The 14,144-nt window shown below is 49.4% G+C and overlaps 1 protein-coding gene across 1 annotated transcript in view; it reads left to right on the plus strand.

The window, feature by feature from the left end:
* Positions 1-542: 542 nt before the first annotated feature.
* The window catches only part of ZC3H12D (zinc finger CCCH-type containing 12D), a 32,774-nt gene continuing 19,172 nt past the window's right edge, over positions 543-14,144 (plus strand). The window contains exons 1-2 of the mRNA XM_053904395.1: positions 543-1,035; positions 10,591-10,966. Of these exons, the coding sequence (XP_053760370.1) occupies positions 10,662-10,966 (305 nt within the window). The 5' untranslated portion in view covers positions 543-1,035; positions 10,591-10,661. The remainder of the gene's footprint in view (positions 1,036-10,590; positions 10,967-14,144) is intronic.

Raw genomic sequence — 14,144 nt, forward strand, 5'->3', positions numbered from 1 at the left:
ATCAAGAAGACCAGCCGAGTCCAGTTTCCTAAGCAACAACTCTCAGACTCTAAACCCAGCTCTACCTGCTGGCTCACCGTGTGCTTGGGCAAGTGACTTTAGAGCCCTGTCATTGTTGGGAGATGGGCTTGTCGTGGTTTGTGTTCTCTCCTCCTTCTCGACCCCCGACAGGCATCCAGCGATGCAGGGAACAGACGACAAGAGTTCAGGGTCTGCTGCCCGCACCCTCTGTCGCTGGCAGCTAGGCAGCTGCAGATGCCACGGTCAGGAGGCCCTGAGGTCAGGCTCCCCCTGCCAGATGGAGACAAGCAGCCGCCCACCCCATGCAGGGCTACAGTGAGGACAGCTCAGAGTCCTGTTACAGACAGAGGCCAGTGCCCTTAGCCGGAAGGCCTCTGGGACTTGTTAGGGACTCTGTGCTAGAAGGGACAGGGCCTCTCCACGCCCGAGCCCCTGTGCACCCTTATCTAGTAGGCATTTCTATTCTTCCTCTCCCCTGACACTTTTCACTCCTGCATGATTTCGTTTTGCTTGTAAGGTTGGGAGCCCCTGGGATCAGATGCTCTTTTCAGCCAAAGGCACGAGTGGAACTTGGAACGGAAGTTTTCACCCTCCGCCTATGAACACTTTTGTTCTCTGAGCCTCTCCTGGCTTTTTCCTGTGCAGCCAGCCCATGCCCTCAGAGAGTTTGTTTTGCATGTGGTTGTTAAACTTTGATTCGGTGACTCATGCCGGGGTGAAGCCTTCAAGTCTGCCTCCCTCATTTGATTGCTCTCTTCCTTTCCTTTTTTTTTTTTTTTAAAAAAAAAAAAAAAAAAAAAAACTCAGAGCAAAACTACCTTGGCAGCTGAACGTGACCGTGGCACTCAGGAAGGGGAGCTTTGGCATGAAGGGCCTCCTAATGGCCTCGTGGCCCAGCCGGGCAGGGCAACCTCAGGTTGGATGACACCTGGCCGACTGTGGCGGGCGTGGAGCTGGGGGTGCTGCGTGGAGCACGGGTGTCCACTGTGGGGGCCGAAGCGACGCGCCCTGCTGGTGAGTGCCTGGCTCCGGCCATCATTCAGTAGGACAGGTGCTGTGCAGACTTGGGTCCAGGGCTGGAGGAGAGACACAAGAATATACGGGGCGGGGAGCAAGTTGGGGAGCAGTCCTTGGATTAGCGTTATTCTGAGCAGTCTGATCTCCCGTGCCTCACACGATTTTAAGTGCACAGATAAAAAAAAAAAAAGGTGAAATCCTTGCTCGTTTTAGCACAGTTGAATTTAATTTCAAGAGGGCTTTTGTGGGAGAAAGATTAATCGGAGTAACTCTTAGGTGTAAGGGACAACTCCTGCTGTGGTCTTCGAAAATCTTTTAGTTTTACGAAATCAGAAAGTCGAGAATGCTCAGGCACGTTTTCAGCCTGTCTCCATGCTCCCGAAAACATATCTTTTAGGCTAGATATTGATTTGTGGGTGTCTAGTTTCCCGGCAGATCAGGAATATTTGACCGCAGTCCCAAACCCCATCTCTCCTAAAGGACGGCTCTGCGGGCTCCAAGAAGGCCCAGAAGGACATGGAAATAAGTCTTAATCGGAGGCAATGGAGACAATTTTGGCTCATTCCCTGTGGTTGTTAGAAACCTTGGCCACGCGTCCAGGATTATGAACTCCTCTGCAAGGCCAGGTGATGCCAGGCCGGGAATGCCAATACCTGATGAGTGAATAGGTTGGGTGTAGACGATAAGGAGGATGGGTTTTTGTTGTTGTTGTTTTTTTTAACTCAGAGTTGCCCCGGGGTATGGATCAGGGCTTGTGTGTATATACTTGTGTGTGTATCCGAAGTAACCTATAACAATACGGAAGAGCAAGGGACAAGCTCAAGGAGAAAACCCAAGACCAGGCCACCTATGCTCACAGCAGCACTATTTACAACAGCCAAAAGGGAGCAGCATCTCAAATGTCCGTCAGCAGGTGGGTGGGCAAACAGAAGGTGGTCCATATACATAATGGACTATTATTCAGCCTTAAAAATGAAGAAAATTCTGACAAATGCTTGCAACAGGGCGGAACTTGAAAACATTATGCTACGTGAAATAAGCCAGTCAGAGAAGGACAAGTACTGTGTGATTGCACCTGTAGAAAGTACTTAGAGTAGTCAGATTCATAGGGATGGCAAGAAGGAGTATGGTTACCAGGGGTGGGTAGGGGAAGAGGGTGGGGAGTTAGTGTTTAATGGGGACAAGGTTTCAGTTTTATAAGACGAAAAAATTCTGGAAATGGATGCTGGTAATGGTTGCTTAATGCCACCGAACTGCACTCCTAAAGATAGTTAAAATGGCAAATTTTGTGGTATGTATAATTTACCACATTTTTAAAAAAATTATAATTCCCTTTTAAAAAAATCCCCCCAAAGCCAGACCCAAAACCCGAATCTCGTGGGCTGAAGTCGTTGCCTCTCTGTGACTTCCCCAAAATCTAACTGACAACCCCACCGATCTGAGCTGAGCCAGAAAACTGCACAGACCGTGTCTATGAGAACTTTTCTCCTCATCATGCGGGTGACTTCTGGCTGTCATGATGGGGTGGATTTCTCTAGAACTGGCAGAGGTGACCAGGAACAGACTTGAAGGTCAGGGGCAACGTGATGAATGCATTCTTCCTGGGGCTGGTGCTCGGGCTCACCTTGCTCTGTGGCCCCCTGAGCAGCCCTGGGTAGCACCCTCTGGGCCAGGCTGTAGGAGGAATCCCTTGGGAGTCTAGTCCCTCCCATTAATTAGCTGTGAGACCCTGGGTAAGTTGGCAAAACCTCTCTTTTCTTCAGTTTTCTTACTTGCAACATGAGTCATGAGTAATGAATCCTTTTCCATCTCCCACAGATGTTGGTATCTCCAAAGGCAATATGCAAGGCTGTCCCTTGTATCTGTAAAATACTGGGCACATGTGAGCTACTGATTCTCTACATGTCTTATCCCTCTAATGTCTCCTCCTTTTCTCCTTCTTCAGTTTCTCTTGTATTCTTTTCCTCAGGAGGTCTTCCAGTCAGAGGTTACAGACCCTAGGTCCAGAGGCCCTCAACCTGGATTGGCTGATTCCAGGAGGAACCGGTCTGATCTAATTCTCATTTTTTTTTTTTTTAATGTTTATTTATTTTTGAGAGAGAGTTGCGGAGGGGCAAACAGAGAGGGGGACAGAGGATCCAAAGCTGGCTCCGTGCTGACAGCAGAGAGCCCAATGTGGGGCTCAAACTCACGAACTGTGAGATTATGACCTGAGCCAAAGCCGGATGCTTAACTGACTGGGCCACGCAGGCACCCCTAATGCTCCTTGTTAATAAAGTTCTACCTTTCCTCCCTCCCTCTTTCTCCCTTCCTTTCCTGCTGCTTTGTTAGGCCACCTCCAACTTTGGATTCCACCCGAACACATCTCCATGGCTCCCTTGACTATTGACCATAGGGAAGTGTTGCAAGGCTGACCGTCCTACGAGCTCCTGAGGAGACCGAGGAGTTTTAAAGGGTTACTAATTATCTGTGCTATTTGTGACTTCCAGTCAAGCTTGAGGAAGCAAACTCAAATGAAATCATTCATACTTTCAGGACTTAAAAATAGAAAGCAGTGAGAAACTGCTGGCAGCCTTGCTGCTCAAAGACCATCGCATCTCAAGGGGAGGGTTTTGGCCTGAGGGCCAGCGGAGGCTCCTGAGGACAGGCCCCCACCTCAGGTTTCTCCCTTATTTAGAAGTTTTAAAAGGAAATGAAGTTGATTTTGAAATCTCAAGGGGGCAAAAGAAAGCCTCTGAAGTGGGTGAACTCTTTCAGTTAATGTTGTGTAAAAACAGCTCTCCTGTCCCACGCATGACCTTTCAAAAGTTTCCTCAGAAAGGGAGCTCCGGGGCACCTGGGTGGCTCGGTTGGTGAAGCGTCTGGCTCCTGACTCTGGCTCACGTCGTGATCTCACGGTTCATGAGACCGAGCCCCGCGTTGGGCTCTGCACTTGACAATACGGAGCCTGCTTGGGATTCTCTCTCCCCAACCCCTCGCTCTCTGCCCATCCCCCACTCTCTCAAAATAAATACATAAACTTAAAACAATTTTTTAAATAAATAATAAAAATAAAAGAAAGGGAGCTCTTTTGGAACTCGTGGGTGCCATGGAGAGCTGCAGAGGACAGGCCTCACGCGACCCCTCTCCCTCCCCCGCCCCAGGTAAAAGCCCCAAGGTTTTTCATCGTGAAGATGTCTGTGATTCTGTCTGCAGATTTCAGACTGCAAAGTTACGACACTAACCCGGACTCTCCTCATAGCTGTTACTTTGTGACCAAAGAGAAGTCACCCGGGGGTGGTTGTATTTCGGGTTTTTCTTTTTTTTTTTTTTTTTAATTTTTTTTTTCAACGTTTTTTATTTATTTTTGGGACAGAGAGAGACAGAGCATGAAGGGGGGAGGGGCAGAGAGAGAGGGAGACACAGAATCGGAAACAGGCTCCAGGCTCCGAGCCATCAGCCCAGAGCCTGACGCGGGGCTCGAACTCACGGACCGCGAGATCGTGACCTGGCTGAAGTCGGACGCTTAACCGACTACGCCACCCAGGCGCCCCAGGGTTTTTCGATTTCTGCAAAAACAAGACGCTGCCTCCATCTTGAGCACAACTCAGAGCAACGCGTTGTTTTTGGTTTCTACTTTTTGTCGGCCTCTGCCGCTTACTGACCGTATAGCCTTTTCTCGGTGCCACTCTGAGCCTCGGCTTCTTCACCTGTGGAAAGGGGCTACTTTTATCCACCGTCTACCCAACCGGGGGTAACGGCAAGTTCAAGGGAGAGAGGCTCTCAGTGAAGGTGGTGTGGAAACAGCGAAGAACTCTGTGAGCACCGACTGTGACGTTCATGCTGTCTGCCACAGTCGTTCTTCTTTTTCCTTCTCTCTCACTTTTCCTCCCTCTCCCTTTTCTTTCTCACACCCCTCCTCTCTCTTCCCTTCTCCTCTTTCTTCCAAAAATTTTTTTGTGGATGTAATACATTATAACTTTATATATTTATTTATTTAATATGCAATTTATTGTCAGATTGGTTTCCATACAACACCCAGGGCTCATCCCCACAGGTGCCCTCCTCAATGCCCATCACCCACCCTCCCCTCCCTCTCACCCCCCATCAACCCTCAGTTTGTTCTCAGTTTTTAAGAGTCTCTTATGGTTTGCTCCCTCCCTCTCTAACTTTTTTTTTTCCTTCCCCTCCCCCATGGTCTTCTGTTAAGTTTCTCAGGATCCACATAAGAGTGAAAACATATGGTATCTGTCTTTCTCTGTATGGCTTATTTCACTTAGCATCACACTCTCCAGTTCCATCCACGTTGCTACAAAAGGCCATATTTCATTCTTTCTCATTGCCACGTAGTATTCCATTGTGTATATAAACCACAATTTCTTTACATCACATTAATAAGAGAAAAGAGAAGAACCGTATGATCCTGTCAATCGATGCAGAAAAAGCATTTGACAAAATTCAGCATCCTTTCTTAATAAAAACCCTCGAGAAAGTCGGGATAGAAGGAACGTACTTCAACATCATAGAAGCCATTTATGAACAGCCCACAGCTAACATCATCCTCAATGGGGAAAAAGTGAGAGCTTTCCCCCTGAGATCTTTCTTCCAAATTAAAACAAGAGTCACACGTATGTGTAAGAAAGGAAGGGCGGAGGTGGGGGTGTAGCTGGGCTGGCGGGGGCATGGGAGGGACGGGTGCGACAGGGGTGTCCGGCCTGGGGCAGGAGGGGCAGATCTCCAGGCAGAGGGAAGAGCCCCAGTGAAGCTCTGCAGGCCTGAGAGCCAGCCCAAGGGTCTTTCAGGGACAGTAGGCGACTCCCGGTGTGAGTCGGGCCTGCCAGGCTGGGTGATTGTCCTCCTCCTCCCCGGAGACTGGCCCAAAGCTGGACCCCAGCCCAAGAGAACAACCTTCCCAAGGAGAAAAACTGGTCACCCATCAAGGAGGAGACTCTGTACAGGACGGAGTGACAGAAATCTTTTGTCAGTGGACTAGTTAGATTAGTGTAGTGGGGGGTGGAGTGTGGTGAGGAGGCCCTCCCAGAACCCCCTGGGAGAGATGCCATGGCCCTTCCCCCACTGGGAAATGTCAGCGCATCCTCTGTTACCCAGTTTTGTGGGAAACTTCCTGGCCTTTCCTGTCCCCTCAAAGGAAGATAAGTCACTCCTCACCTGAGTTTTGAGAGCACATTTTTTTCCTAATTGAAAGTATTGTGCTTATTGCCATGACTGATGGCTTGGTATTTACTTATTTGGTCTGTTTTCCTGAAGAGGTTGTAAACAAATTGAAATTGGACTGTATATTAGTTTTTATGGAACTGGGTCCCAGCACAGTGCCTGGTGCCTAGTAGGTGACATGACCTTGAGATGTCTTCTTTAGTCTGGGGCACACCATTCAATGAGATGGGAACCCAAGAAAAAATATTTGAGCAGGGAAGATTATTTTCAGCTTTGGGCATCCACTGAAGAAAAACCTATTGAAGTCCTTAGATATAGTAACACTGTGCCAGGTGCTGGTGATTCTGAGGGCAAAGACGTGGGAACATAGTACACAGTGTCTTGAGATACGGATAAGTGACAATCCAATGTGTCATTGCAGAGCTGTGAGCAAAGTGCCCGGTAGATGAGATGACCAAGTCACTCATTCTGTTTGTGGACTTAGGTGTGACCACTTTGAGGGGCATTTCTGCCGAATCTTGAAGTTTGCCAAACCAAAAAGGGCATTCCAAGTAGAAACAAAAGCATATGCAGAAGTACGGTGATGAGAACCTTCCAGAAGGCTTGGGGAGCCAGGAGAGATTCATCATGGCTCAAGAGAAAGGACCAGGTGGGCCAGGGTTGGTGGTGAGTTGCACAGGGGCAGCACGGCATGGTGATGGCTCAGCAGGCCGCTTAGGCATTTGTGTTTTTCTTGTAGGTCAACACGGGGTCTGAGGGTATTTATTTATTTATTTATTTGTTTGTTTGTTTGTTTATTTAGAGAGAGAGCATAAGCAGGGGAGGGGCAGAAGGAGAGGGGGAGAGAGAGAATCTCAAGAAGGCTCTGCACTGTCAGCACAGAGCCCCCACATCAGTCTCGAACCCCCAAACTGTGGGATCATGACCTGAGCCCAAACCAAGAGTCGGAGGCCCACACAACTGAGCCATCCAGGCGCCCCATCCTGAGGATATTTCTAAGGAAGGGGGTGACATGGTCACACTTCTTCTAGAAATATCCTGCTGGCTACAAACAGGGACTGAGCCAAATGGTTTGCTGAGGGACGCCTGTAGGACGCTGTAGCATGAGTTAGGTAAGGGATGAAGAAGGTGTGGGTGGGACAGGTGGGTGGATGGTGTGAGAAATACACTGGGCCTCTGTCCTGGGACCCTGCATAACATGACTATTCGCTCCCTACACGGGACCATCTTCTGGGAAATGCCTACTAGAAAGCTCTGGATTTAAGAAGAAACTTTTGGTTTCAGAACTCCTTTTCATAACTATTGAGGATGCCGAAGAGCTTTCGTTTATGTGAGTTATATCCGTCCACTGATAAGCACCTTATTAGAAACTAAAATTAGGCAATTATAAATATTTGTTTATTTTAAATATTAATAAACCATTACATTAGTATAAATAATGTATTTTTATGCAAAATAACTATATTTTCCCAAAACAAAAAAATTTGTAAGAAGACTGGCACCGATTTATATTTGCAAGTCTCTAATTAAGATCTGGCTTACCAGAGGACCGCCAGGGGTTATCCCACGACACTCAGTCTCTGGAATACTTCATGACATGCTCATGAGGATGGGAGTGGAAAAAAGCACGTTACGCCTTATTATGTGTCATTATGAAAATAGTTCTTACTTTGAGGACTGCCTGAAAGGGTCTTGGGCCACCCCCGCCCCCCGAGTTTTCCTGGACCACACTTTGAGAAGTAGACTCGGTCTACTGAAGTAGACAGACTCAGCCAATGTTTGGCGAATGACAGCATTTTCTCAGTTCCCACAGAACTTATTCAAATAGCATGCATGCCATTTACCTCACAGGTTTATAGCTGTGCGTGCCTGGTGCTTAGCGAGGTCTGAGCCACGAGTGCGGTTGTGGACTCTCCAGTATAGGGGCAGGTGGAGGGCACGAGAGGGAGAGCCGATGGCCTGGGCAGGACCCTGTCTTTGAACCCATGAGCAGAGACTAAGGAAAGAACTGGAAAGACTTAGAAGACTTGGACCAAGTTTTACAACCTAAGGGAGAAGAGTTTCAAGAGGAGGTGGTCCAAAATGTTTTGATTTATTATTACTTCTTTTAAAATTTATTTATTTTTGAGAGAGAGAGAGAGAGAGAGAGAGAGAGACAGAGCATCAGCAGGGGAGGAGCAGAGAGAGAGGGAGACACAGAATCCGAAGCAGGCTCTAGGCTCTGAGCTGTCAGCACAGAGCCCGATGTGGGGTCCGAACCACCAACGGTGAGATCATGACCTGAGCCAAAGTCAGATGCTTAACTGACTGAGCCACCCAGGAACCCCTTAAGTGTCTTGATTTAAAATAAGAGGTAAGGGTGTGGTCCACAGTGTTGAAAGCAGCAGAGAGGTGTGTATAAGGCAAGGTATGTGGAGCTGCTCTTGGATTTGCCCGTGAGGAGGTCCCTGGTGACCTCGGGGGCGATTTTGGTGTTTCAGCAGTCAGGGGGCCGAGGTGGAGTAGAGGTGACAGCCGGGCCTCTCTGTCCAGGAGACCAGCTGAGAAATCCCTCCTCCTGCCAGAGCCAGACCTAGTCCGTTCGGTGGGGTTCCTGCGCTAAGGGGAGCGGCCCTGCAGGGAACAGGAAGCCACGCTGAGATCCAGTAGGAAGACGTGGGTGCTGCGGGGGATGCCAGCAGGAGAAGAGGACTGGAAGGTAGAGAGCCTGTCATACTGAGAAGAAGATGGGGGACAAGACAGATGTGCACGAGAGAAATGGCAGGCAAACTAAACTTCCATCATCTGGCATATGGTTACACGCCAATCATTCGCTCATTCAGCAAATCGGCAGGAGATTCAGCTGGGCCAGGTGCTGTTCTAAATGCTGGGGATACAGTGGGCAGCAGGACAGATAAACTGGCATAGAAAGATTTCCCAAATGCATTTTTAATAAGAAAAGCAAGTTGCTGGACAATACTTAGCAGGAGAGGCAAGCGGGATTTGGGGTTTGTATGAGAGACAGTGTATCTTTTTAAAATTTTTTTCTTTTTTAAGAAAAGCTTATTTATTTATTTTGAGAGAGAGAGAGAGAGCATGAACAGCGAAGGCGCAGAGAGAAGGAGAGAGAGAGGACTAAGCAGGCTCCACGTTGTCAGCACAGAGCCTGATGCGAGTCTTGAACTCATGAACCACGAGATCGCAACCTGAGCGGAAACCAAGAGTCGGACACTTAACCGACTGAGCCACCCAGGCGCCCCTCTCTTGTTATTCTTTACGCTTTGACATTGTTGCATTTTTTCCCACACAAAATATATTTGCATGACGATTTCTGTATTTTCAAATGATTTTTGAAAGCTGTTGGTGTCTGTGAGTAGAAAAGAGAGAGGGACCCGGTCTGTCCAGAGGGTTTGTGTTGATTCAGTCTTCTTTTTGTAAGCGCGGGTCAGACTGAACCCCCACCTCCCCACCACTCCCGCGGTACAGGCCAGGCGGTGATGCTCACTGGAAAATGTGGGTTAGGACCTTCTACTTTACAGGTTCACTATCATCTGAATTCATTGCTGGGGAAAGCTGTGCCACAGCACAGAGCTGAATTTGGGCCAGAGCATTGCTTTCCTGGGAATGGAATTGACCAGCAGCCCTTTCCCCTCTTTAAGCTGAGGAGCTATATTAATTTTCGAGGCCTGCTATAACACAATACCACAGGGGTGGTATGTATTACATATAATATCATATATGTAATATTTTACCTATTCTTGGTGTTATTGCCTCATAGTTCCGTGCCTAGCAGCCCGAGATGAAGGTGTTGGCTGGGTTGATTTCTTCTGAGGCCTCTCTCTCTAGCTTGTAGACGGTCATCTTTTCCCTGTGCCTTCACATGGTCTTTCCTCTGTTCCTATCTGGGTCCAAATGTCCTCTTCTTATAAGGACACTAGTCATATTGGCCAGGAATCACCCTAAGGAGCTCATTTCCACCTAATCAACTCTTTAAAGACCCTTTCTACAAAGGCAGTCATGTTCTGAGCTACCGGGAGTTGGGCCTCAACGAATGAATTGGGGGGGTGGGGGCCCAACCCAGCCCATGCTCGAGCCTCGGAAACGCATCTTTGGCCTGTGTGCAAATGTTCGAGTGCTGGGTGGTTTGCTCAGCGGCCCTTGGCTCCTCTGGCCAGTGGATCCTTGCGGGGGCACCTGGGTGGGGAGAAGGCCTCAGAAAGTGCACGAGTAAAAGCAGCATGATTGCATCTGTGGCTCCCCAACCACACTGAGCAACTGAAAATCCCCAAGGGGACCAGGCAACATGATTTCCTGACAGATAAGGCGGGGAGGGAGCACGCATCATTTGCCCTCAGTAACCTGACAGCCTCCAGGCCCGGGCCGCTCAGAAAACACCTGATGGATGCTTTTTCTCTTTAGCTCATGCCAGCGTGGCTCTGCCAGAAGGAAACTGGGGGCAGGACCCTCAGCAGGGCCCCAGCTGGCACGGCATGGAGCGCTCAAGCAAGATGGAGTTCTTCCAGAAGCTGGGCTACAGCCGGGATGATGTGGTCAGGGTGCTGGGCAAGCTGGGTGAGGACGCCCTGGTCAACGACGTGCTGCAAGAGCTGATCCAGACTGGCAGCCGCCCTGGGGCCCACGAGAGCAGTGCTGTGCCCCTGCTCGTTCCCAGGGGCTCCTGCGGGACCCTGGACTCTGCCCACTGCGGGCTGGCGGCAGAGCTGGAAGAAGAGCACGGAGACGCAGCCAGTTCCTTGCGACCCATAGTGATCGACGGCAGCAACGTGGCAATGAGGTAGTTTTCTTCGTCCTGGAGCCTCGGGGTGGGAGAACTGTCCCTCTTTTCAGTGGTTTTGTCCAAAGAGTGGTTTGGGGGCTAATGGATGGACCTTTGATCCCCATTCCATCCCTTTCATAGCTGTGTGGCCTTAAGTAAGTCGCTTAACCTCTCTGAGCCTCACTTCCTCCATCTGTAGAATTGGTATAAAACCTCCCTAGAAGGCAGTTGTGAGAACTGGAGCTGCACAAAATGCCTAGGACAGTGCCTGACGCAGAGTAAGTGTTCAACAAGTGGTAGCTATTATCATATCGACCCAGAGAGAGGCTCTTTTCTGAGAAAGGCAGTAGATGACTGGGGAGGAGCCTAGCACCGGGCCTCGGCAGATGTGGCTTCTTGTCTAGAGCCTGTCCCTAACCAGCTGCGTGACTCAGAAAGCCATAGCATCTCAAGTTTCCTCTTCTGTGACACGGGCTAATAGATAGCTTTGCTACTTCTCTAAAGGTAATGAGAATCAGAGGGGAAATGTACTTGAACTAGAAACCCTCTTTTGGGGGGTGGGGTGGAAGGGGAGAGCTGCTGCGGGGTGGCTGGCGGTGGTGTGGCTCCCTAGCCAGGTTGGAGACGTGTGCTCACGGCCCCTGAGCCGTAGACACGATTGTCAGCGTCTGTGTATTGGCATCTTTGTGTGCGTCAGTGATGGGAGTGCCGTGCCCTGGCTTGTTACGTTTCCTGCGCGGCTCCATTCAGCTGCAAGCCAATCTTAGCGTCTCATCCACACTCCGCGATAGGCCAGGAGGAGGCTTTGTGCACACAAGTGCAGTTTTCTACTTCTTGCCTTAGTTACAGGCAGGCAAAGGGCAGATCCATAGGAAATTGGCCACTCGAGGCTGTAAATAGACGCACTTCCCCTTTCAAAAGCTGAGCCATGGGTGGGGACTGAGGAGAGGAGTGTTCTCCGCAGTGCTAAATGTGTCCAGAGGGTGTCCGTCCTTTGGCTGACAGGGCCAGTGGCTTTCCCTGGGGATTTGGACTCACTTTGGACTTGGCAGTGTAGGACGGAGGTTTGGAATGATGCTACCCAGGCTGGCCCAGCCCTGGGCGCTGTGCCTTTGTGCTTTGCGTGGTGTTTGTTCAAGTTTTAGCCAGCTGGGTCACCCTGGGCTGGTCCTCAGGCCTCTGTAACATCCACACACATGCTCCCATGTAGGCACCAGATAGGCCAGACTATGAAATCCTGCTTAATTCGAGATTTCAGGGGGAAGTTGAAAGGATGTTTAAGAATCTGGTAGGTTCTGGGGCACCTGGGTGGCTCAGTCGGCTAAGTGTCCGACTTCAGCTCAGGTCATGATCTCACAGTTCGTGAGTTCAAGCCCCGCATCGGGCTCTGGACTGACAGCTCAGAGCCTGGAGCCTGGAGCCTGCTTTGGATTCTGTGTCTCCCTCTCTCTCCTCCCTTCCTCTACTCACACGCTCTCTCTCTCAAAAATAAACATTAAAAACTTAAAAAAAAAAGGATCTGGTAGGTTCTGAGGGTGTGTGAGGGTTGTGAGGGGGGCCTGGCCTCTGTCTGATCAGGACGAGCCACCTCTCCTTCTGGGCATCCATAGAAAGGAGGCTCTAAAGGTAAAAGGGTATTGCTTAAATTGAAGACCTTTCCAGCCCTAAGATTGTACCAGCTCTGTGATCCCAGATCAAAAGAGCCGAATGGCTCTGGGCTGGAAGGACTGACTACTTCACCTGCTACAGGGAAGAGTGGGCATGCTCTCTTGGGGACCAGAGAGTTTTTAGGAATTGTTTCGATAGGGTGGTGTTGGAGGATTTTATTTTGCTGAAAATCTCTGTTGCTGCTTGGACTTCAAACTCAAACCACACCTTCCACTTGCGTGTGACCATGATGTGTCCCAGGTAAACCCATTTGGTCCTCCCTCCCCCACAACTGTAACCAGTTTAATCCCCTTGTGCTCAATCTGTGTGGGGGACAAGTAGAAGCCATCACTCAGGCTTATTATGAAGAATGTGTCAGAACACCGATGCTTTCTTTCACACACTTGCTGCCTGTACGTCATCTCAGTTAACAAGAGCATGTGTGCCTGTGTGAAGTCTCAGTGTGTGTACCTGTATGTGCACACACACACACACACACACACACACACATCCCATCCCTTCCCCTGCCCCTGCATCCCGAGTCAGGGACAAAAGACCCATTGTTCAACCACCACCTGGTGGGTGGGACCTGATTTGCTCAGTGGCCAGTCTGGGAGACGGTTGGGGTGCGAGGCTCTACCTCATCCCCTGGCTCCTTCTCCCACAGTGACACCGCCTGTGTCCTCCGACCAGAGTGTCAAGAGGACCCATGACCCTCGGGCTCTGCCAGATCTCAGTTGTGCAGGATAGATTTAAGTGTGGGGCTCACCCTTTAGACACAATGGGTGGTTGAAACCAACATGGTGTCTAGTTATTATCAGTTGACCTCAAAACTCAGTTAACCTCAGAAACGTGGTTTCTGAAAATTTTCCTTTCTGAGGTTTTATAGTATCACAGACTTTGCTACGCTCTGTTTTGGAAGAAGATATTGCTTCATATGCTGTCTGATGCTGCATGAGGTAGGGAAGGACTTAGAAGGCAGATTGGAGCTCATGTCCGTGCTGCCCTGAGGAGCCACCGAGAGAGTCCAAAGATCTGAGTCCTGACCTCTAGCTGGGAGCTGCCCACTAAAACCTCCCTTCGATGATGGAAAGTTCTAGACCTATCTGCCCATTAGCGATGGCCACTTGACACATGGGGCTACTGAGCACTTGAAGTGTGGCTATTGTGACCAAGGAACTGAATTTTACATTTGGTGTCTTTTGAATTAATTTGAAGTTAAATGTAAACGGTCACATGCGATGAGCGCCTAGGTATTGGACTGTACCCTAGCTTTCCAGCTGTGTGATCTCAGAGTCACGTGATGTTTTTGAGCCCTTGTTTATACAATGAAGAGGTTGGACTAAACAACAATGATCTTAAGTGGCTTTCCATCTGTAACATTCTAGGATTCGAGGTGATGATTTTATGCATGCATGAAAGAAATAAATGCATTTTTCCGAGAAAGGAATTTCTCTTCTTCTGCAGAGGTTCAGAGAGAGTAAGTAACTTGCCCCAGGTCACAGAGCAATGAATGCCAGGCTCTGCTTTCAGAGCTCTTTCCAAAGCC

This window comes from Panthera pardus, unplaced genomic scaffold (assembly GCF_024362965.1).
Source record: "Panthera pardus isolate Hobbes unplaced genomic scaffold, ASM2436296v1 HiC_scaffold_17, whole genome shotgun sequence".
NCBI lineage: Eukaryota > Metazoa > Chordata > Mammalia > Carnivora > Felidae > Panthera > Panthera pardus.